This window comes from Oxyura jamaicensis, chromosome 8 (assembly GCF_011077185.1).
Source record: "Oxyura jamaicensis isolate SHBP4307 breed ruddy duck chromosome 8, BPBGC_Ojam_1.0, whole genome shotgun sequence".
NCBI classification, from domain to species: domain Eukaryota; kingdom Metazoa; phylum Chordata; class Aves; order Anseriformes; family Anatidae; genus Oxyura; species Oxyura jamaicensis.
In genome coordinates this window covers 27480640-27502730 of record NC_048900.1, presented here as the reverse complement: position 1 = coordinate 27502730, position 22091 = coordinate 27480640, and the positions used below count along the sequence as shown (strand labels likewise).

The following is a 22091-nucleotide window of genomic DNA, read 5'->3' as shown; positions in this document are numbered from 1 at the left end:
GTAATTTTGAAATTGATGGCGTTTTTTAGCCCAAAGTCTCAGGAAAAAAGCTGCTTTTCTCTTTGCCTCCTATTGTTTTTCCAACAGGGAGAGACATTCTCTGATGTTGCAGAGGCAGTGGGAGGCCAAAATGAAAATAATTTTCTTCCTGAAACATTGGATTGCAAAAAGTGAACAATTTCAACAGGGATCTAGCGCTTTGTTTTCTTGTTGACTGCCATGTGGTGAATACTGGTATTTCTGTTTGCCTGTAGAAAACAAATAGCAGCTGCTTCTCTTATTGAATTAACATCATCATAGGATAATTTTGATAAATCTACTTACTGCGCGTTTTTAACATGTCATTTTCATTCTTCCCCTTTTTCCTGCACCAGAAGAGGCTTTGTAATGTGGATACCTCATTCCCTTCCGGGAGAGCCAGTCAGGGAGCAGAAGCATGGGCTCTGCAGGGCAGTTTGCAGATATTTGCAGCCCTTTCCATGGACAAAGAGGATGGCTCAAGGGGAAGAGTTGCATCCTGAGGTACCCCTACCTAGCACACAGCCCTGATTTCATCCACTTTGTCCCAGGTGTTGATCTGTGGGTGCACACAGCACCAATGCATTGGGAATCCGCAGTGTTGGCAAGAGAGTAAAGTTTAAATCAATGAATAATGCCTTTGTCCTCCCGCTTCAGTTGTTTGGGGCTATTGCTCTTTTCTTGGATGACTTTCATGTATGTAATTAGTTATCTTGAATAAAAAGATTCTTCTCTTATTGAACATGTGAGAAATTTGGGAAAGCTAATCAGTGCATAACCTTTTCTTAACTTGCTCTTTTTACAGTCTCGGAGAATTAACATTTATCATACAGCAGCACAAGAATTTGGCCTTTGTATGAAGTGGACTGATTCTTCACCCTTTTTCTTTCTTTATATGTAACAAAAACTAAACTATTTGATAAACTCATCAACAGAATATATTTGTATGCTTTGAAGTATTAATTGTGAATTTACGTGTCTCAATGGGATCTGAGTCCTGGATTAGTTAGTCTAACTAAAATTGTTCCCCAAAACTGCATTCTTAGAGCCAGATACAGGTGGACACATGAAAGCAGCTTGATTGTTTTGGTAAGCACTTCTAGTTCTTGTAGAATTTAAGAGCTGGGGATTCAGCAACAAGATTGTAAATTGATATTTGGTCACATACCAAAATATTTACTCAGAGGCCCATCTTTAAATGCTCACCTTTTCTAGTTTTGGCTTTTCAGCTGCTGCAGTGGAGTTTGGAGTAATTCACTTTCCTCTTCCCCAGCTGGTTTAGATTTGGTTGGGAAATGACACATTCTGCCATAATTTAACAGCTCCATTTAGACTAGCCTCTCCTTGCTGCTCTGGAAGTCCTTTCAATAGGTTTTTGGCAGCAGATTATATCTGCTGGTTGTTTTGCTTGGGCATATTAATGCAGCCGTAACGCAGCCCTTTGTTTTCAATGAGTCTGGGCTTTTACAGTGCACCTGAAAAATTCTGTCTGCTTATTAGTACGAATTAAGGATCATTGTAAAATCAAAATCACGGAAATACAGAGATGTAGCAAACATTTTCAATCACCTTTTATCAAAATCATCCCTCAGAAACACGCAATTTGATACTGAGATCCATGCAGGCGGGTAAGGAACAAACTGGTCGATGACCCTGTTTTCCCAAGGGCTACACTTGACATTTCGATGTCTACTTGATTTAAACATTTACCTAAGCTTTGAAACACTAGCTGGACAAAGTTTGCTGAATTGTCTTGTCTTTTAAAGAGGAAATTTCATGGAAAAAAAAAAAAAAAAGTTTTCTCCCTTCCACAGAAAACATAATTTTCATTTTTTAATCTCCTAAGCAGAAAATGGCCCACCAACTTTTCCTTGTTTCACTTTTGTTTGTTCCCTAGAGCTTGCTGAAGAAGGCCGGTACCCAAAACACGGTTTTATTGCAGTGTCTTATTTCAGTTTCTACCAGGGTAGAGCCTGGGATTTTGGCAGCTCCTGCATCTGGCCTGTGGAAAGGCGCCTTACAAAATGGCTCTCAAAGATTTATGAAGACTTGCGTGGTACAGGGGCTGAAAGGAAGTTTAATTACATTCAGCTTTTGGTCATTTCTGCGTCTGACGATGTGCCCGTGTACTGTCATCTCAAAGACTGTCTAAGAAAATAAAATTGATCAGTGAGCCTTCTGGCTAAAACTAAAATGAGTGCTTTGTCATCTGCCCACGGAGCGTGGGTGCTCAGTCACTGTCAGCTCCGGCGTGCTCGCCCCAGACTCTCTAGCACTGAGATTTGTCCAGAAGTTTAATCAAACATTATTTTATACGGAGGCTTTCTGTAAATAATTGATTTCTTCTTTTGGCGTACTCCCACATAATTCTCTGTACTATAAAGAAATAATTTAATCTGTTCCATGCTTTGCTTTGGAGACGGTAAAATGTACGTCTTGTTTTGTCCTAGCTCGTGTAAAGCACAAAATGTTAGGATAAAAACTTGACAGCTGCAGTTGCTGTCACCTTGTGAATGACAACTCTACTCATAAAGCTCTGATCAAATGCATCAAATAATATGGAAACATTTATATAGTAAACTCGGTTCTGAGAGTGAGACTGTGTAGGTGTCTTCAAGTACCGTAATTCACAGGCTAATAATGCCAGGAGCCATAAAATCTCTCAGTTGGAGGTTACAGTGAATAGCAGTGCTAACAATTGGGAAATACTGCTGAGATGATAGTCTGAATGATGATTGAGTTTTCCTGGAGAGCCCTTATTGGTGTTTAAAATAGTAGGTAATGTTTTTAGCTTTAACTGTAATGGATGTTCCTTGAGCCTCCAGAGCAGATTTTGTTTCACCTCTTTAAACGGTTTATCATTTTCCAAAAAAAATACTCTTTCTTAAAATGTTTGTGTTGCTGTCAAAAGTGGGCATTTTACCTTTTCCTGAGCAGGGGCACCACCGGGGCTGAAGCACCAGTGGAGCAGGAGGAAGGCTTCCCTTGTCTGCCTCATGTTAGGGGCTCGTGTGCTCCTGCTGGTGCTCCTGGGCACGGGCAGCTCCTAGGAGGAGGTAGGATTCTTGGTAGAAGGAGGTTTAAAGGATAGTTTGCTGAGATTTTATGTTGTACCGTGAAGACACCACTTTGTTAATGTAATAGACCTCAACAGAGTTCTCTTGTTGACCCTACAGCACGGAGGTAGGTAAGGTAAGCTGAAAGTACTCCAGTACTGCAGACATTCCGGAGCATCCCTGTGGGGTGGTGAAGGGAAAAGTTTGCATCCATCACCTGCAAGTTGCACTCATACACTGTAACCAAGAGTTTTCTGTAGGATCCTATAAAGAAAAGACATACTGATTTCCTTGAAAATGGCTAATTGTAAAAGGAACTTATTTAAGAAACATTGTTAGAGGAAGAGAACACAAGTGGTGACACCAGAAGTTAAACTGTGTGCATGTACTGCTAGATACTAGGTGTTTTCTCTTCTAAAATCTGTTTGGGTAGTTGTGGTCCCAAAGTCTTCAGTGACAAATACACAGTCTGACAGCTTGGAGTTTTCTACCTTTAACAGAAAAGTTCAAAACCAAGATTAACAGGAGAATTTGGATTTATTATTATTATTAGTTTTAAGGTCCTGTGTAGACATACTGCTCTGAAATTTGTTATGCATGTGAAAGAGCAGTTGTGCTCCCAAGGTGCTGTGGTCTCGATAATAAGATCCGTCCTGCTGTGTTTTGGGGCCGTGGACATGGGACCTGTGGTTCTGGGCAGCCATTGAGGAAATGATGGCAGCAAGGAGAATAACCTGGCTGAGCTGTTCCTGATTCCTTCAGGAACTGTTTGTTTTACTGAAAGGTACCTATAATTATGTATATTTTCTCTTTAACACCTGCTTCTGTACACTTTTTTTCTTTCTTGTGGAAATCTGTAGTTGATTAAAATTACCGTGAATTTTCTTCAGGTAATTGTTACCAGACGAAGCCGTGCACAGCGTGTGCATGCATCTGTGTAAATACATAAAAGCATGGATAAACATATATGTGGATATAGGGGACAGCTAGGAGGAAATCTCTTTTTTTTTAGCAGTTAATCCACTAGCCCTCAGTGCGTGCGGTGCCTCGGAGGTCACGCTGCACTGCAGTGCTCTGTTCGGTGTTCTCCTGTGCGGCGCAGCTATAAAAATGCTAATTGTCCCCATGAAGATGTAGGCTGTTTGTAAGCGCCTATACGATTGTTCTGCAGCCCGGCGAGATGTAAGGCGGTGTTATTTCAGGTTTATAATTTGAATGTGTGATGAATACAACTTTGACAGTTTATTAGTTAGAAAAGGGGTGAAAAAAAAAAGACGGTGCTGTGTCGTTCTTCAGTGAATTGATTGCCAGGAGCATGTTATTGACTTTGGTGATAATATCATTATATATTTTACGGTCATAAAATCAAGAAATTCAGATTATGCCTTGAGGGCTTTACACATTTAAATAAAGGATATAGCCATTTCTAGGGCTATTGGTTTAGATTGCTGGATGCTGTGACGAATGCGGAGTGTGCTATGAGAACATGCAGAAAAAGCAACAGTGTGCTTACTGCTGTGATACTCGGGTTTATTTTCTTTTTTGTGTTTATGAAATACCCTCACTTACAACACCCCTGGGAGAATGAACAGAGTTTGCTCGATGTCTTAGCATATTTAATGCACTGCTCGCTCAGTGCTCTGTTGGGCCAGGAGCTGAAAGGAAGCGCCATCCTTCACTTGTACCAGGAGTAAGTCTTCCTGAAGCCCACACCAAAATTCACAGCCTTGGAAAGAAATCTGGAGTGAGCTCAGGTCTGCTTTTACATGAGGTGGAGTCAGCTAACCTCATGCAAACACAGCTCTCCAGCTTCACTCCACGGCTGGTGGCACCGCTGCACCGGCAGCCCTGGGCCTACAGCTGGTGGGGAGAGCCCAGCGCAGGCTGCTCGGAGCTGGATTCACTGCGGTGGCTTATTTTCCTCTTGGGCTGTATAAGAGGGGTTTGAGAAGTTGTTCACCAGTCACATCTTGGGGTGGAAGGCACTTGAGGTACTTGGGTTGAGTACTCAGAGTGCGGGGTTCAAGTCCGGCTCTAGCTCGATGAAGGCATCTTAAGGCAGATTGCCTCAAACGAAAATGATTGAACGCATTTAAAACTTCGTTTATTACTTTCGCAGTAGGTTTATTGAGATAGATAAAATACCCTAAACCTGACTGTGATGATGAGGCTCTCTCCTCTTCAGATGGAAGCTCAGAAGAGCTCTGGGGAGTTCTTCTCGGGGCTGCTGGAGGTCCAAGCGCAACGTTTCCGCGCTGCAGCGAAGGTCATGTTCTTCCACGTGGGCAGGAGCGGTGGCTGCAGCTGGGATGCATACGGCTTGAAGGAGAACGGTGACATTACAGAAGTAGATGAAATAATTAGTCATACGTTTACATTTACGGGGCCTCTGAGGATTATAAATCTATATGCGGCAAACCAAACATTTCTTTGCCTGTGTCAACAGTGGCATGCTTTCTAATTAGAAGTGATCACCTTTCTAAATAGAACTTGTGGGGCATTTGCATTCTTTCTGTTTTATATTTTTTCTCAGTGTGGGACATGAGAATCAAGTCTGGCTTCATTTTGGATAGTGAGATGCTTGTGTTCAGTTGCAAACAAGTACTTGGGATATTTGCTTTGTGAAAAGCAATTTATGAAGGCAAATGATTAAAGCAAATGATTGTAAAACAGCTATTGGTTTTGAAGTTAAAGTTTAATAGGAAAAAAAAAATAATTTCCACTCATTTTAGAATGGTTTAATGGTGCTGGTAGTCTGACGAGGATAGCTGGGCAGACCCCTCCTGCACAGGGCATGGTGGGCAACTGAGGTGGGCATCAACTTCTCATCCTTGTGGCTTCAGCAGCTGTGGTGGTCTCTGTAGTCAAGAAATCCTAAAATGGGATCTAAGGAAATATGTGTTGTGGAAAGAAGCACTTAGTAAATATGTGCTCTAATTTGTTCTAAACTGTTGTCTAGTAATGATGTGAGACCTCAATCTTCAATTTTCCTTAAAATCCGTGTAGTTGGTGTGTGAATTCCTACCTCCCTATCCTCAAGATGTTACTTCTGGTTTGAGGAAGGCAAGCTGAGAGCAAAACCCCAAGGTTTTGAAGTGCAGCTTCTTGGTGCTGAGCAAAGCTAAGCTCCAGCACACAGTGCAGCACCAGCACGGAAGGGCAGGTGAGCTGGTGTGCCAGCGGGTCACGCCAACACAGGGTCTGCAGCCAGGAGAAGATGGACCCCACCTGTTACATCAACAGAAAGGGGCAGCACTTTCCCAGCTGGGTTTCTGGCACATACACAAACCATGGTCTGGAGGTTTAATGTTAGCACCCACCCTCCTCTAAAGCTTAAAAAGAATTACAACCTCGTAATTCAGGCATCTCTTATGTATGCAGTTTCAAACACAGAAAGGATCTTGTTCATGAACTGTCATTTAAATAAAAATTTGTTTTTTATGGTGAGACGTTGATGAGAGCCCAGACAATCTTATCAGTGGCCAGTGTGCAAATGAAGCATTGCCCCATGTACATCTCATATCCTGAGAGGGCAATAAAATCAGCTGCACTGATGGTGTTTGTCACAAGGTAATTTACCAAGCAGGGGGAAAATTTTGCAGTGCAAGTTGCAGCACCAGGATTTGGAAATCCATATGTACATAGATTGAGGGAGATCGGGACGTGCGCTGAGGAGCAGGAAGTGTTGCAGATGGCTGGCTTTTAATATAGGGTAGTGCGCATGTGCGTTGCTTTTTCATGGGACATATTGCTCTAGGGTTTTTATGGCTGAATTTGTAGTCTCTAGTAATTTGCAGTTTCCACCACAGTTTAAAATATTGACATCATTTTCAGGTTGATGATTTTTCCCAGTCATTTATCCCGAAAGCACTTTATCCTACTTAATCTGGGTCATAATTGACATGGGACTTGTGCATAAGCAAACATAGCCATAAGTTGTATTTGAATGGGCTATTAATGTCATGGATTTACGTTCATTCTGAAAAATAGATCATAGGTTGGAATAAGTATAAATGTTCAAACAACTGGATGAATGCAAGCTGGTTACCGTGACTCAGACCCAGGAAGCACTCCTGAACACTTACGTGCTCCAAGTACAGCGATATTAGTATTAGCTAACAGCTGCCTTCTGCTGTAATGAAGATGTAAGGTTGAAAATTGTTGGCGAGAAAGCTGTTGGAATTGGATTTTATTTACTGCAAATCAACAGGGTATCTTCACAAGTATAGAAAACATACGGAAAAGTCCACTGTTATCCTTGTAGTTTGTTGTGTCTCCAGATGTTCTCCCTCCTGCCCCACACTGGGGGCTGAAAGTGGAAAAGGTTTTTTCATCGTTTTCAGCTGGCAGTGCCAACATCTGCCTCGGCATTTCCCTGAGGCATGCTGTCAGTGTTACTTCGAGTTTTGGATTCATAGTTTTTGTCTCATTTGTAGGTTTCTGTTCGTTTGCTCTTATTAATGTTTCTAATGAAATGTCATGTATGAAATTTCAGCCTCTGTTTAATTCCTTTTAGGGAGCAGGACTGGAAACAAATCAAGGGAAATGGCTGGGTGACCGCTGAACTATGACAGCAAAACTCATCAGCTGCCTTATTTTTAAAGAGCTCTAAATAAAGCATTAAGACATTGCTCTGAGCTGCTACTTGTCATTGAAAGAAATGGCGTTTGCATGCTCAAACACACCCAAAGACCTCAATATGCTTAAAATAGCTCTATTTTTTTAACATGCATTTAGTCCATCACTAGTTCATGGCATGGGCTGTGCTGTCCTCTGGGTGAAGGAGAGCCAAAGGAGTTTCTTCATTTGGAAGAACTCTTTCTTGCTCATACACGCTCTAGTTTTTTCCATAATGGTATTTTAGAAATTTCAGTTCCACAGTTTTGAGCCAAGTTTGTTTATCCACTTGGTGTGTGTGTGTGTAACACTAGCAAAGTTGACCCGAGTGTTGACAGCTGCCAAAGGTGCATTTAATAGAAATGCAAAACAAAATAACTTTTTCCTCCAAACTTTCTTTCCTGCTTGCCAAAAACTATTCAATTGAAATCAGATTTGTTGTTGTTGTTGTTCTTTTTAGAGGTATTTTTCTGTGCTTAAATCTAACCTTCAAATAGGAAGAAGCTGAAGAAACTTTGGGCCAAAATTCTCAGATAGAGGTGTCTAAATCTAGATTTAAATTTGGTTCAGTTATGCGGACTAGAGCTCCAAGGTATTACTAGTAGAAATCTCAGCAACTTTGGTCCATGGTTGGGCAAGTGTTTTGGTGGAATGTGTCGGGGCCCAGAAACTTCCAATTCGTTAGGATCTTGCACTTGAACATCAGTGCTCTGGGCGTTGGTTTGGCTACTTGTGTGCTTGCAGTTACTCATGGTTCATTGCTGGTGTTTTGAGATCCTAGCAAGAATATATGTGTAATCAATTTTAGGAAGACTGATTACCTAATTAACAATTTTTCCAGCTAGCACACAAAATCGACTCCTCTGCAGATACTTGGGGAAGGGTCAAAAACCTGAGAGGTGCTTGTTTCTCTACAGTCTCCTTACAAAACTGTGGCTTTCATGGATTGCTGTGGTATTGTCGTTAGATGGTTCAGTTTAGTCTGGGCTGTGTAATATATGTACGTTGCCCCTAACAGTGATGTGCTAGCTTAACCTGTGATTGCTTTGTTATTAAGAAACATCTCATGCTGTTATTTAGCTTCTCAGGACGAGCCTGTGAGAGCCGATGCTGGTAGTGATGTGGGTTCTGTATAACTCTGAACAGAAAGAATGGGACAAGGAGACGGTATTTATTGTGCAGGTTTTAGAGCAGCAATATTCTTCAAGCAAATAACATCATTTGTTTTTTCATTATTTAAATGGTAATAGTGGGAATATTGCTGATACGGTTAGATAAGTTGGTATACAAGGAAATAGCAGGGTATTTCTGTTAGAGTTTTGTCTGCAAAATGAAGAATTCTCAAGTGTATGGGGATTAAAACAACCCGCACAGATCAGAAGTTTTCACATCCATGAGGTCTGATTCAGGCTTATCTCGTACTTCTGTAAACCTCATTTGTGTGCAAATTTTGTGCAGGAGATTTTGTATGGCAACAATTCCACTGAGAATTCATTTGAGGTAGTAAGGTCAAAAGGTTTTATTGAACTTGTACATTTCTTCTAATTTTATTCAAATGTTCGCACGCTGAGGTGTTGAGCTAGGAGTTGGATCTAATTTGCCACTTAATTGGGAGTATTTATTCATTTATTTGCCTTTGCACGCCTGCAAATTTCCCTGTTTCCCTTATGTCTTTTCAGGTCAGGATCGCAGTGAAGCCACTTTAATAAAGAGGTTTAAGGGTGACGGTGTCCGATACAAAGCAAAACTGATTGGGATAGATGAGGTTTCTGCCGCCCGAGGAGACAAGTTATGCCAAGACTCCATGATGAAGCTCAAGGTGCGGTGCCACTTTTAATCTTTAACATTACAGAGTCAAGGGGAGCGAATTTTCAGCCTGAACTTTCACTCATTCTCTTTTCCCGACACTGAACCACGCTCTGGTTAATTATGTATCAAAATCAGTCAATTTTACATGAACTCCTGGCTGGTATTGCTCATCCCAGTTTAATTTTAATAGGTTGTCTCAGAGTTCAGCAGTTGTTCATGATTGACACCGCTGCAATTTGTCCACAAATTATAAACAACGCATCCACAAATGGAATAGTTTTAGTATGCAAAAGGGGAGGCAAACCACGATGAGCAAAAATAATACATCAGAACACTTCTTATGACAGTGCTAATCAACTACAGCCTTACCTTGAACTATAGCTCCTGTGGGGACAGGCAGGAAGGGGGGAGTGATGGTGTGGGTTGTAGGGGGTGAGATACAGGGGAACTGGTGTCCTTGGTGAGAGGGGAATGTCTTGTACCCATAACAGCAGGACTGAGGGGCTACAAAACAGGTCGTGCCCTGAGAGGACAGAGCAGGGGTTCCAGTCCTGGGGAGCACGCAAGTACAGGTTGCTTATTTGTGAGCAAACAGCAAAGAGTGACACACATTTCATGGTTCAGCAATCTAAAAGAAAGATCTGGTAGATAATTTACAAATGAGTTGCTAACATTTTATGGCAAGCAAAAATTAATTTGTTCTAAAAGGTGTTCTACTGACTTACCGCGTCTGCCACAATATTTGTGTCTGTTTTGATTGCACGCTGGGTATTTCACATCCTTCCATAGTTCCTAGAAGCAATTTGGGGGACTTGTCACTGCTCTGCTGGGTGAGCCTTCTTGTTTCTTTCCTCCATGGATTACCATTTTCACACTTCCAAGATGACAGATACCTGTTTGCTTACTGGCAAGATTGATCTGAATAGTACTGTGAGATGACTGAAACTCTTCAGGAATGGAACCATTAGAAGTTCCTGTTTGTATGTAAGGCACCTTAGCACTAGGAAACTTAAGTGTCTAACAGCAGGAGTTTTAGGGCCAGGAATAATGTTTTGGGTAGCTTTTGACAAATCACTCCATTTTTCTCTTTAATTTTCATGCCTGTGTAATGGGAACAATGACCTCTGGAAGGTCTTAAAACATTTTGAAATTGCAGAGCATCAGATAAAGGCTAAACGCTTTTATTTATTTGCTATTTAATTTGATTACATTTCATCTGAGTACAGTGTTATTGATCAAGGCAGCCAGGCTCCTGAGAAGGTGGAAATAGGAGATACTATTATAGCTATGCTGTGGAAGGATAATATATGAATTGTGTATCAGCAAGTTCACTTACAATGTAAAAGCCTGAGATCGTGAAAAAAAACTACCTCTGTATGCCAGTGTTTTTTTACAGTAGAGGTGTAGTTTGATTTAGTAAAGAACATTTTTCTTCTATAAAAAGTTCAGTTTGCTTATTCCAGTAAGTGTGTATCCATGAAGTAAGCTAAAGGCATGGACATTTTTTTTCCTTCACTGCTTGTTCTGTTTTTTGTTGTTGCTGTTGGTTTTTTGTTGTTTTTTTTTTGTTCTTTTATTTTTTTTAAGGGAAAACAGAATAGCTTGCAGCCAGAAAAAGTGCTCTAGAAATGACCTTCAGCTTCCATGAAAACAAATTTCACAGAGGATTAGCTAGTGTAGGGACTGGAAGTGGGAGCACATTTGAAATGGTCTGTGGGTAGCATAAAAAAGATGCGCTACCTTGAAAAAAGGGAGGAAGCCAAAAGCAAGCAGGGTACTGTTCCTGAAAAGCCCTTAAATATTCCCGGAGAGGCGATGAATCGTCCACAAGCAAATCTTTGTGCTTTGCTCTGGGCACCTATCAGAACACAAAACTAGGGAAATAATGAAACCAGCCAACCTGTTCTTTGTTTCTATAGGGAATTGTTGCTGCGGCTCGTTCGAAAGGAGAGCATAAACAGAAAATCTTCTTAACAGTCTCCTTTGGAGGAATCAAAATCTTTGACGAAAAGACAGGGGTAAGTAAAATGATCGTACAATGGAACAAAAATGAATGTTTTCATGGTTGTTCCTTTAAAAGTATTTCCTAGCTGGGCAGTAATATCTCACCAGTATAGGCACACATAAAGCATCTGACAAGCTTGATAAAGGGTTATCATATATCAGAGCAAGCCATTAGATGACTGAGGTGTAAAGTGTAGCATGGGGATGTGGTTTATTGTAAAGCCTTGTCTTGCCTTCTGCAGAAAAAATTACTTGAGTACACAAATGCTCCTTAGGTGCATAAACATTTGCAGTTCTTGGTCCAGAAATTGGCAGGAGAGGATGTGGTTTCCTTCTGCCAGATCACAAAATTGCTCCTTGGAGACATCATCTCCCTGTTTGGAAAAGACTTCAGCAGTCCCAGTTATAGACTGGTAACTGTGCCCATAGGGGTTTTCTCATCCAGCCTTGGCCACTCCTCTGGATGCTGCTCTAGACACCTTGGCAGTACCGGGCAAATGACTTTTGAGAGTGTGTTGACAAGGGATTAGGATTGGGATTGGTTTGGATTTGAGGCCTTTGTGTCATGGGAAGAAAACAAGCTGGGACAGGGAGCTGTGGGCAAGCCCAGGAGAGTGAAACTTGTTTTTCCCACTGATGCCAGAGAAAGGGGAAGGGCACCAGGAGTTGCACACTGATATTGCTTCAGAGGTGTCCCAGAGGAATCTTAAGAATTTCTCTCAGATCTGGAATTCCAGAACTGTGTGGTCATCATCACCACAGTGCACTATACTCCTGTTAGCAGCAATGAGTCTTATGTCAGATATGCAGTAAACATGAGAATTGACACCTTTTTATCATCACTGATAGAAAATCCCATACAATATATTGTATGGGATGGGAGGTACAAGGTATCTGAAAATCTGAGGTGGCTGTTTGAGGCTTCCAAGCAGTGACTTGCCCAGGTCAAGGAAGTTGCAGACGACCGTGTCACATGCATTTTTTTATGCCACAAAATTAGCATGTCTGATTTTTTCTAAACTGCTTTGAAAGAAGAAACCTAAGCAAAACATTATACTACTTAGATACAAAGACACAACACACAAACTGTTTTAATCCTAATTAGGAAGATTTTCACAGCAGTTTAAGCTCTGCCTTGAATTTTAAAAGGCTCTTGATTTAATCTTTTGAAAGATTAACTATTTAACATGGTGCCAGAAATAAAACCCTACTGATGATAGATGAAATTATCTTTGCCAGTTAATTTATATTATTAGAAAATCAATGTCATTGAGCTCACTGATACATAATACAAGCAGTTAGTGATGAAAAGCTCGTTTGGAAAGTGTTGTGTACAGCATGTGCAAAGTATGCATACAAAAGCAGTGTTTAGGAGAACATTGCTGAGGTTACAGCCTGTGCTCAGAAGATAGGAAATGTCAGGATTAGGCTGCCAGTGCAGTCGTGACTGGGTCCTCTAATATGCAGGCATTACAATAGTTTTTAATTATGTGATGACATAACTTCCTATTTTTTGTTATGTTTTGTTAGAGACTATCAGCTTCACTCAGTGCACAGAGCAGTGTTCATGTTCACTCCATGAACAGTATATTCATATTTTGTTTTCTTTTTCTTCTACGTGCAGCCTGCTGCCTTACCGCACTCTATGAAAAGGGCATAAGGCAACAGTTACTTTCTGTTTAGTCTTTTCTTGGGGAAATAAAAAAGAAGAGAGAGAGAGACTCGTCCTGCGGCACTGAGCTCTGAGTGTTTCACAAACATTCAATTTATTTTCATAAGATGGCACTGAGAAAAGGCGATGCGTTTAGAAATAAAGGTATAGTTCATCCAAAGTGCCTTTCCTGCAGTGTCCCACACACTCTCATATCTGCAGCTAGTGAGGTGGGGACATGACAAGGCTCCTTCGAAGATTTCATAACTTTGACACCCTGTACTCTAAATCTGACATAAATATATCATCCTTACAGCAACCCTGTCACTCACTCACTGAGGCATGGGCTGAAAGCTTTAAATCCACCTTCCAGATGTCTGCCCCTGAGCTGCTGGAGTGATGTACAGGACTATTGGCTTGTCATTCTTGAAACAGGACCGTGACAAAGGGACACGGGGTGCTTTCGCCATCAGGTTTTATGTGGCTTTTTGAAAGCAAGAGAGTCGTGATTTCTATTCCAAGCCTTTGAAGCCAGCATACATGAACTTCTCTGCCAGCCCCTCGCAATCACCATCCCATCGGCTATATCCCCAACTTGGCTTTCCCTGTGTCCCAAACCCAGTTTCATGTCCCTGACCCACTCAGCCCATCCAGCCTGCAGCTGCCATCCCATTCATGTTCCTGCTGGTACCCACGTGCAACCCCAGCCTCTGAGATGCATCAGCAAGAGGCTCTGCATGGGCACCGACAGGTCTCTGAGCTGCTGGAGCACTCGGGATGCAAGGTGCTTGCTACAGCATGAGGCACACATTCAGGGTGATGAGTAGTTTCTCACTTATTTGGCTTTGGTTTGTTGTGGTGTTAAGTTAAGAGATATGAGCTGTTGTAGCAGTAAATAAGACCATCTACGGAGGCTAATTTTGATATTTGGATGCTAACTACACCCCTAAAGAAAGCTGCGTTATTGCTGTGAAGTAGAGCTTCCTATAAGGCAAAATAAGGACAATGCAACTGGGCAGTGCCAGGCACTGATAATCCCATTCTTGACTTAAAACCTGTAGGGAAACTCTCAGCCTTGTGAAACTGGGGATGCATGACTGCTCAACCTGGCTCTTGATGGGAAGGGAGGGAAAGGGACTGCAAAGAAAAGTTATTATGCTCTGATAGATCCTCTTATACCCATGTAAACTTAATAGTTTATAAAGTTGGGAGACTGATGTTGAGATCTGTGCAACATGGAGAAAAATATGCCTTTTCTAGGCAATCAGCCTGGGCAATCTTACATGTGCTTTCTCCTCTTTCAACTGCCTTCTCTGCCAAGGCTTCCTCCCTTAGTTGTGTTTCTGTAATTTTGGGATTCCCAAAATGATGTTTTGGGTCACAGTACTCATTTGCTGTTTGTTTAGAAAGGCTACTTACATCTCTAGAATGTCCTTTCTTAGTTTTTATCATTTTCTATTGCTATCATGTCTGCCACGGTGGCAGTCTGATGTGACATAAAAGAGAAAAAAATATTCTGAAAAAAACGTAGGCTTCTGTATGTTAGTATCTTGTTGGCTACTATTGGATTTTAATTTATCACAATAAAAAATCAATTTGTAGCTCAAAACTAGCAAATTTTTTAAAATTGGCAATGTCATAGCTGACTTCATACAAATGATTTAGGAGAATTGCTCCATAATTCATTACAGATGAAGGTCTGTACTTAGGTTACTACTGAAAATCATAAGCATGGTTTCCCCCCCTGTACGTTACAGCTCTGATAGGTTGCAGACCTAATATTCATCAAATAATATTGATTTTAATAATGCCATTATTCCAGCTATCAGGAGTTCTGCCCTTTGAGTAAATTTATCCATGAAGGGAAGTTAGGCTGAAAATGGAATAACATTGGGGAATAATTTATCTCACCAAGAAAACTACACGAAGGACTTGCTATGAGTTTGCACTGCGGACACAAGGCAACTTAGTGCATCTGTAGCACTGTAAAAGGAATTCCTTAAATAATATTAATAACACTCAGCTCATATACTCCTTAATTCTATTCCGTGGATTAATCTAAAGTCCCTTCATACACTTTTCAGATGCTAGTCAATATATTTAGAAAGTGATGGGCAAGGTCCTGTTCAGCAGAGTTCACCCTGGACGTTTGCAGTTCGTGCACCCCGTATGTTGACTAACTCAGCTCCTGGAGCAGGCTGCTCAGAGTCAGACGCAAAAAAAAAAAAAAAAATCATTTTGGAACATGTTCCATGTTATTCTGTTTAAAAAAAAAAAAAAAATCCTTCAAAAAATGATGATCATAGAGGAAAAAATCAGTGAAATTAAGCATTAGCAAAAGATCCAGTCTGGCTTTTCATCTTATAATGAGGAGCAAAAAGGATGACCATCCCCCTACACCACTGAGCTGCTGTTAAATTTCCAAAATTAGCTGTGTAATCCAAAGTTGTATTTAGTTTTCTAACAGGATGTTCTCCTGCTGCGTGCTAAAAATAGTCCTTACACACGGGCTTTGACCCTTTTTCCTTTTTTTTATTTTTTCTAATGAATGTACCCTTTCTTCTTCTATGGCTTGTTGGCGATCCATGCCATTTCACTTCTCCAGAATCCATTCTCCAAATATGCACATAATTTTAAGAGAAGATACGATTCTGTTTAAAATTTAAAAATCCACCACATGTATTACGATATCCAAACTTTTTCTAGCCAGTGCTACTTAAGGGATTTCATGCCTGCATGTTGTATGAAAATAATTTTTGCCCATTTGTTCTGCTGTATTCCCCCTACACCCTGGTGCGATCTCAAGATGTCATCTTTCAAGCACAGTACCACACAAGCTGAAATGTGTGCTGTGCTCGTTGGCTTTTATATTTTCAAAAGGATGCTCTGCAGAAGGCAAAAATGCAAATAGTCGCATAATGCATTTAATATGCTCCTTGTCAGGGTGGAGCCTGGCGGTTAATGTGTTCCTTAGAAAGCAACAAACCCCATAACTCTCTATATAGCAGGATGTGCACCATTTTTAAAGGACCATCATTGTTCATTAGCTATTTATGAGTATTATTTTGTTAATCACACACATCAGGCTATCTCCCTGTGATAGCTTAGTAATGCTTCATTACACGTGCATGACTAATATGGTCTCTGTAAAGAGGCTGTAATTGTCTCATTGTTTATTAATGTAACAATAAATCTTTGTTTACTGTAGGTTACTTTACAAAAATGTATTTAAGAACAAGAATGTAATTCTATAAAATACTAGGGAAACCATTTTCTTCTACATTCATGTAATGAGGTATGCTTTTAAATTCATGCTCTAATTGCAGTACCCCGTTGACTTTGATGGAAAACCGAGACACTGTAAAAGAGAAATATGTCAAAAGGAAAAATTTACAAATTGGCTTTAAGTAAAGAATTATTTCTGTTGAAGTAAAATTCTGTGTCAGCTCACGAGTATGGAAATTACCCGAATATACTGCAGTGTATATCTCTGTGTAAACTATACACTGTTACAGAGGAAATAGCTAGATGCTGCAGTCACCCAGTCATCCTATATCTGTACCGCTTTTGTTTGTGAGAAATACTGTAAATACCTGGATTGTAACCCAGTCCATGAAGACACCAGTCACTTCACCAGTTTTTCTTATTTTGTTATATGCAGCACCCCAAGAGTGAGTTTCATTTTCATTGTCTCTTGTACACTTGGGAGTATCAGTTGTTCAGAGATGCTGACCCATATCGTTATGAAAACGCAGGGCTTGGGCACAGCCTGTGGGTTTGTAACATTTCTGGGAAAACTGTAGATGTCTGATTGGGTTACAGTTTAGCAGAGAAGTGTTGCAGTGTGTTACTCATGTTTTATGAATTTAATCTGTAGCCATTTTCTGGCAGTATGAAATTCAGGAAGGAAAACTGTGTACGTATATATATATATATATATCAATTCTCATCCGTCTTATCCATCCTTTATTCTAACCTAGCATCTTTGAGGACAGTGATGTGAATCTCATGCCGAGCAGGGTTTACCTGCCTGAGTGTTACTCTATGCATAATACCTCCCTGTTGTGTGCTAGGGGACCAGACCTTGTCTGTAGCATTTTGTACAAAAGCAATGAATTTGCCTTTTATTGCTGGCTACAGAACTAGTGATTGTGCTGAAATGCTAAAAAAGGAGGTGTGCTTCTGCTTCAAATCTTCACTACATCCAAGTAATTTCACCTGTAATGGGCGATTATAATCCTCCTGGCCTCAGGTTGTTATTTTAAGCTGAGTTTTTGTTACGGCTGTGATAAGACCCAGTCACTATTTAGATTTCTAGGTCTTGCCCACCTTCCCAACCTAGTAGGCTCTCTTGACCTTACACTGCACAGATTTTTTAAAGTTGTTGCTGAGGCTCCTATAAAGCCTTTTCCAGGTTCATCAGAGACAATGGCAGTTTTGTGCTGATAACCCCAGTATTTGGTGCTCTTCTCCATTTGATGAGAACAGTGTTAATTATGCTGATAGATTGCTAACAGGACAGCTAACGTTGGCTGAAAGAAAATTTTAGCAAGATTAAAATTCTCGCTGTTGGCAGAAGATCCCTCATTTAAAATGTAACAAAGGTACTTCTTGACTTTACTGGAAATCTGTTGGTTCTGGCATCTTTGACCAGAAATCGAGGTATGATTATGGCTCTGTAATTATTCCTTGAAGCACATGTGCTGGAGCAGATGAAATGTCAAACTGTCAAGTTTCTATCACTGAACGTCTCCAAATATTTAAAAATAGAAATAAAAGAAGGAACTTGTGTTATCTGTTCTGTACTTGCTCTGCAGTGAGCAGGAGAGAGGGTATGATTAGTTCATTGAATGTTGGTGTTTGCCGGAGCATGGTGTGTTGCAGAAAATTGTGATGGTCCCTGCCTGGAGCTCTTTCCAGGTCTAGACCAGAACCTCCCGGAGGTGAGTTTCATCCTCTTCATTTCCCTAAAATTTGTCTTCCCCAGGTTCCTGCTGGCCTCTTTGTGATCATCCTCAGCTGCAGCACTGCATTAGCATCATTAACTTACCAATACAATTGTGAATAAAGTCTTTGCTCCTGGTCTTCATATGTCTTATCTCTGGGTTTTATTCCTGTGTTTCTAATTTTACTTTCTCTGTCCTGCAGTTTTCATGTGGGATTTCCTGGGCTCTGTCCTTGATCTCTTTTTCTTCTGCTGCTATGCTTTTTACCAATATTTACTTCATTTGCGAATATAAATTTAGTTATTGTGTCAAACCAAACGATGCCAGACCCATCTCCTTCTGTTCAAATGTTGACCTGTCCTTCCAGCCCTTTCCTTGCGTGTTTAGCCATCAGATCAAGCTTAACATGGCTAAAACAGGCCTTTTAATCCTGACTCCCAAAGGTCTTTCTCTGACCTTCTTTTCTGAGTGCGGAGGAAAATATCAGCATCATCTATTATTTAGCCCTGTAAACTCAGCAGTCTGCTTGACTCAACCTTGTTTTCGATTGCCACATCTAGGGCAACTCCAGATCTTACAGATTCCTCGTAACTACTCTGAAACACAGCGCTCATTGCCATGCTTACAGTTAAAATACAGTTCTGCCTCTCTTCATCTCGTGTCTCAATTGTTGTCCTTTTCTCTGTCCTTGACAAATGTGACTTTTATTTTGGGAATCTGTCGTGACTGCCAAGATTGCTGTCTCAGCTTATTCTTTTGATCATGTCATGCTTCTCTTTGTATTCCTATGCTGAATCTGCCTTGTCTGTTTTATCAACCCATAGTCCGTCTGTTTTCGTTTCCAGGCTCTTCATGGCTCCTTTACTCTTCATCCTCATCCAGGGAGCCATTCCACAGTGCCAGCTTTCACCATCCATTAATTCAGTTCTCAAATAAACAACTCTGAGCCTCTACCCATCCTGCCCATCAGACTTTGGGGAATTCTTCACAAATCTTCATCTGGTACTTCTGTATTATTCTTCACATTTCTCCTTAAAGCACTCCTGTGCTGGAAACTCATTAAACTCCACATCTCAGAGGTGCATCAGGCCCAGCACTGCCAGCCGGCCAAGGGAAGGGGTTGACCTGCTCTGCTCTGTGCTTGTGCGGCCTCACCTTGAGTACTCGGTGCAGTTTTGGGTGCTACGATATAAGAAACACATGAATTTATTAGAGAGTGTTCAAGGCAGGGCTACAAAGATGGGGAAGGGTCAGGAGGGCAAGATGCATGAGGAGCAGCTGAGGCCCCTTGGTTTGTTCAGCCCAGAGCAGAGGAGGCTGAGGGGAGGCCTCAGGTGCCTGGCACTTCCCTGTCTGTGTGTAAATGTGAGTACCAAGACACAGCATTTACTGCTTTACATGTAGTAAATATATCTAATTAGGATACAGCCCAGTAGGTAACTTAAAAACCCTGCATATTACTCTGACAAGGTATTTACAGTCTCATGATATTTTAAAAGGGAAACAATAATACATTTAATAAATAACATCTGACAGTTAGCAAAATGTAAATGTCAGAAGAACCTACTTCTATAATTACATCCCTTATTGACTATTGTAATTCATTTCTTATTGGCCTTCCCAACAGTGCCCTAGACAGTTTAGGTAGTTCAGAGTGCTCCACAGGGATTTTTAATAGCCACAAGCTTGTAGAGATACATTGCATACATGCTCAGTTTGCTGTGTGAAGACTATAAAAGCCTTATATATTATGACAGTTTTGTCACTGTGAGAAAAAAAGAACCCAAAAGGTAAAACTCAGGTGTGATTTTGCACATTGCGAAGTCTGAGCGTTTTTGGATCTGGAGCTTTGGTTTGAATTTTGTCTTTCCTCCTAACATGAAGGGTAAGGCTGAAATTTCTGTCCCTTCTCTCCTTTGGAAATGCTCTGATCTTCAGCTGAGCTCTGCCTCCTTGTAGTGAGTACCCACAGGAACTGCCTTCACATTGTTGACACCATCTGGCATGCAGATAAAATAAAGCTATTCAAGGCATTTTATCTAAACTGAAATAATTTGTGGGAATTTATTGTAATTTTATTTTCCAGCGTGGAAAGAATAAACATTTGATGGCTTTCAGAAGGGCAGAAAATCAGATTTTTATGACTTATTGGTGGTCTCATTTGGCAGAATAAGTCCTCCTGTTGTTTAAGTCAAACACCCAGCAATAGACTTAAAGTCATCTGGTTTTAACGTTTGGTGTGCTAAAACAGAATCTGGGGGGAATTTCAATGAAAACTGTAAAGTCAGCATAAAAATGTTTGTTCTCATGGATCCTATTATGTAGTGGAGCTTCATTGCATCCTTCCAGTGAGGATGCATAGCAAAAAAAAACAAAGTCCCATAGGAAAAAAAACTCAAAGTATAGAGTTACGTTGTTTGTTCATTTGTTTTTTTTTTTGTTTTTTTTTTTTTTTGCCTGTAATCTCTAGTCTTCCTTAATTCAGATAAATTAAGATACAAAAGCCACATAGTAGTCCAACTGAGTCCAGCCAAGCTGTATTCCTTTTTCTCCAGCTGCAACTTGTCCTATAGAGGAGCACCCAAAACGCGGTTGCTTGTGGGAGGGTTACTTGCAGGTACTGGTATTTCAAAGCCAGGTTAATGCATTACACACTAGAAAAAAAATTGCAGGCCCCTTTTCAGCACACGCAGAATTATAATGGCTGAATTTCAAACTGCTCAGGAAAGGATTTAGCGAGAGAAATGCTGACATAATAATAGAGCAGGCCACTGAGATGCACTAAAACTGCCCTGGAGAGCGGTGGGGGACCTTCAGCAGGTGCCGTAACAGAAAGTTACGTCCCCCTTTGAAATCCTCAGTGCCTTCCTCTTTGAGATGTCTGTGAAGCATTACACCCCGGGTGTGCCGGTGATTTTCCTTTCTATTCAGTGCATTTTAGCCGGTGGGCTGCTCTGCAATTTTCTGGTTTGCCCTGGTAATAGCAATACTGCGGGCAGCGCGTCTGAATTCCTGTGCGGACTTGTAGGCTGTTTAACCTCTCCTATTGCTGGTGTCAAACGCCCGGGAAACAGATGACCTGAGCTGTCAGCATAATGGGATAGGAAGCTACAGGAAGGTTTACTTTTAAAGTTACCTGGAGTTTGCGGGATGATAGTAATAGAGCTCTATTGGCAATAAAATCGCTGGATGATGTTCTGCCCTCGGGATCACATCTGTGTTTACAGGGAAGTCAGCAAGAGCTTTGTTCAGCCTGATAGTCCAGGGGGACAAGTAAATGCCTTTTCTTCCACCTAGTTTATGTAGTTAGTGTCCCTGTGGAAGGAGAACAGAAGAAAGGATGCTGGCAGCCTTTGGATGCTGATAGTTGTTGACAGTTACCCACCACAAATACTTTGGTTTGTTCCTGTTCTTCAGTTAAATAAGTAATACCTTTCAGATACCAATAGATCTTTGATTAACATATAAATAACTGTTCATAGAAGTTGTCTGCCTAAGTGAGATAATTATCCTCACAACTTTCCATCTGTTTTATCCGCTGTATCCTCAGCATGCATGCAAACACATACTGCAGAGCCTGAGGGCTGGAGCTACGTCTCCCAGTGTGCTACCCAGTACCCGGTGGCAGTGTGGGTTTAAACATCCCGGCGTTGCAGCACTCTTCTGGAACAAGCAGCATTTAGTGGGCTGTCCCTGTTATTAATACTTTTATCCTTTGTGGTTCCCATCCTAACTCTCTGAAGTCGGTATGTACCTGCAGTTGTAACTCACAGAAAAAGGTATCCTCTCTTTCTTTGTAGGACGACTGGGTATAAAATGTCATGAAGTGCCAGCGTGGTGTTATGACCTGGGTAGGTAGTTAGTGGGACTGTTTCTGAATTCTAAAGATTTTGCTTGAGTCACTTGCACTGCACAGATACGTCTTCCTTAGAAGTTACTCTCACCATTTGCTAACCTGCAGGTACACCAAGTTCACTTTAACCGCGTAAT

The 22091-nt window shown here is 41.0% G+C and overlaps 1 protein-coding gene across 21 annotated transcripts in view; it reads left to right on the top strand.

Annotated features, from left to right (window-relative positions):
• The window catches only part of DAB1 (DAB adaptor protein 1), a 408602-nt gene that overhangs the window by 342051 nt on the left and 44460 nt on the right, over positions 1 to 22091 (top strand). For all 21 annotated transcript variants that reach the window (XR_004752815.1, XR_004752814.1, XM_035333021.1 and 18 more), the window contains 2 exons: positions 9371 to 9510; positions 11420 to 11518. Coding sequence is in view for 19 of the 21 variants with exons in the window: in XM_035333021.1 (XP_035188912.1) it covers positions 9371 to 9510; positions 11420 to 11518 (239 nt within the window). In the remaining 2 variants the exon portion in view is untranslated. The remainder of the gene's footprint in view (positions 1 to 9370; positions 9511 to 11419; positions 11519 to 22091) is intronic.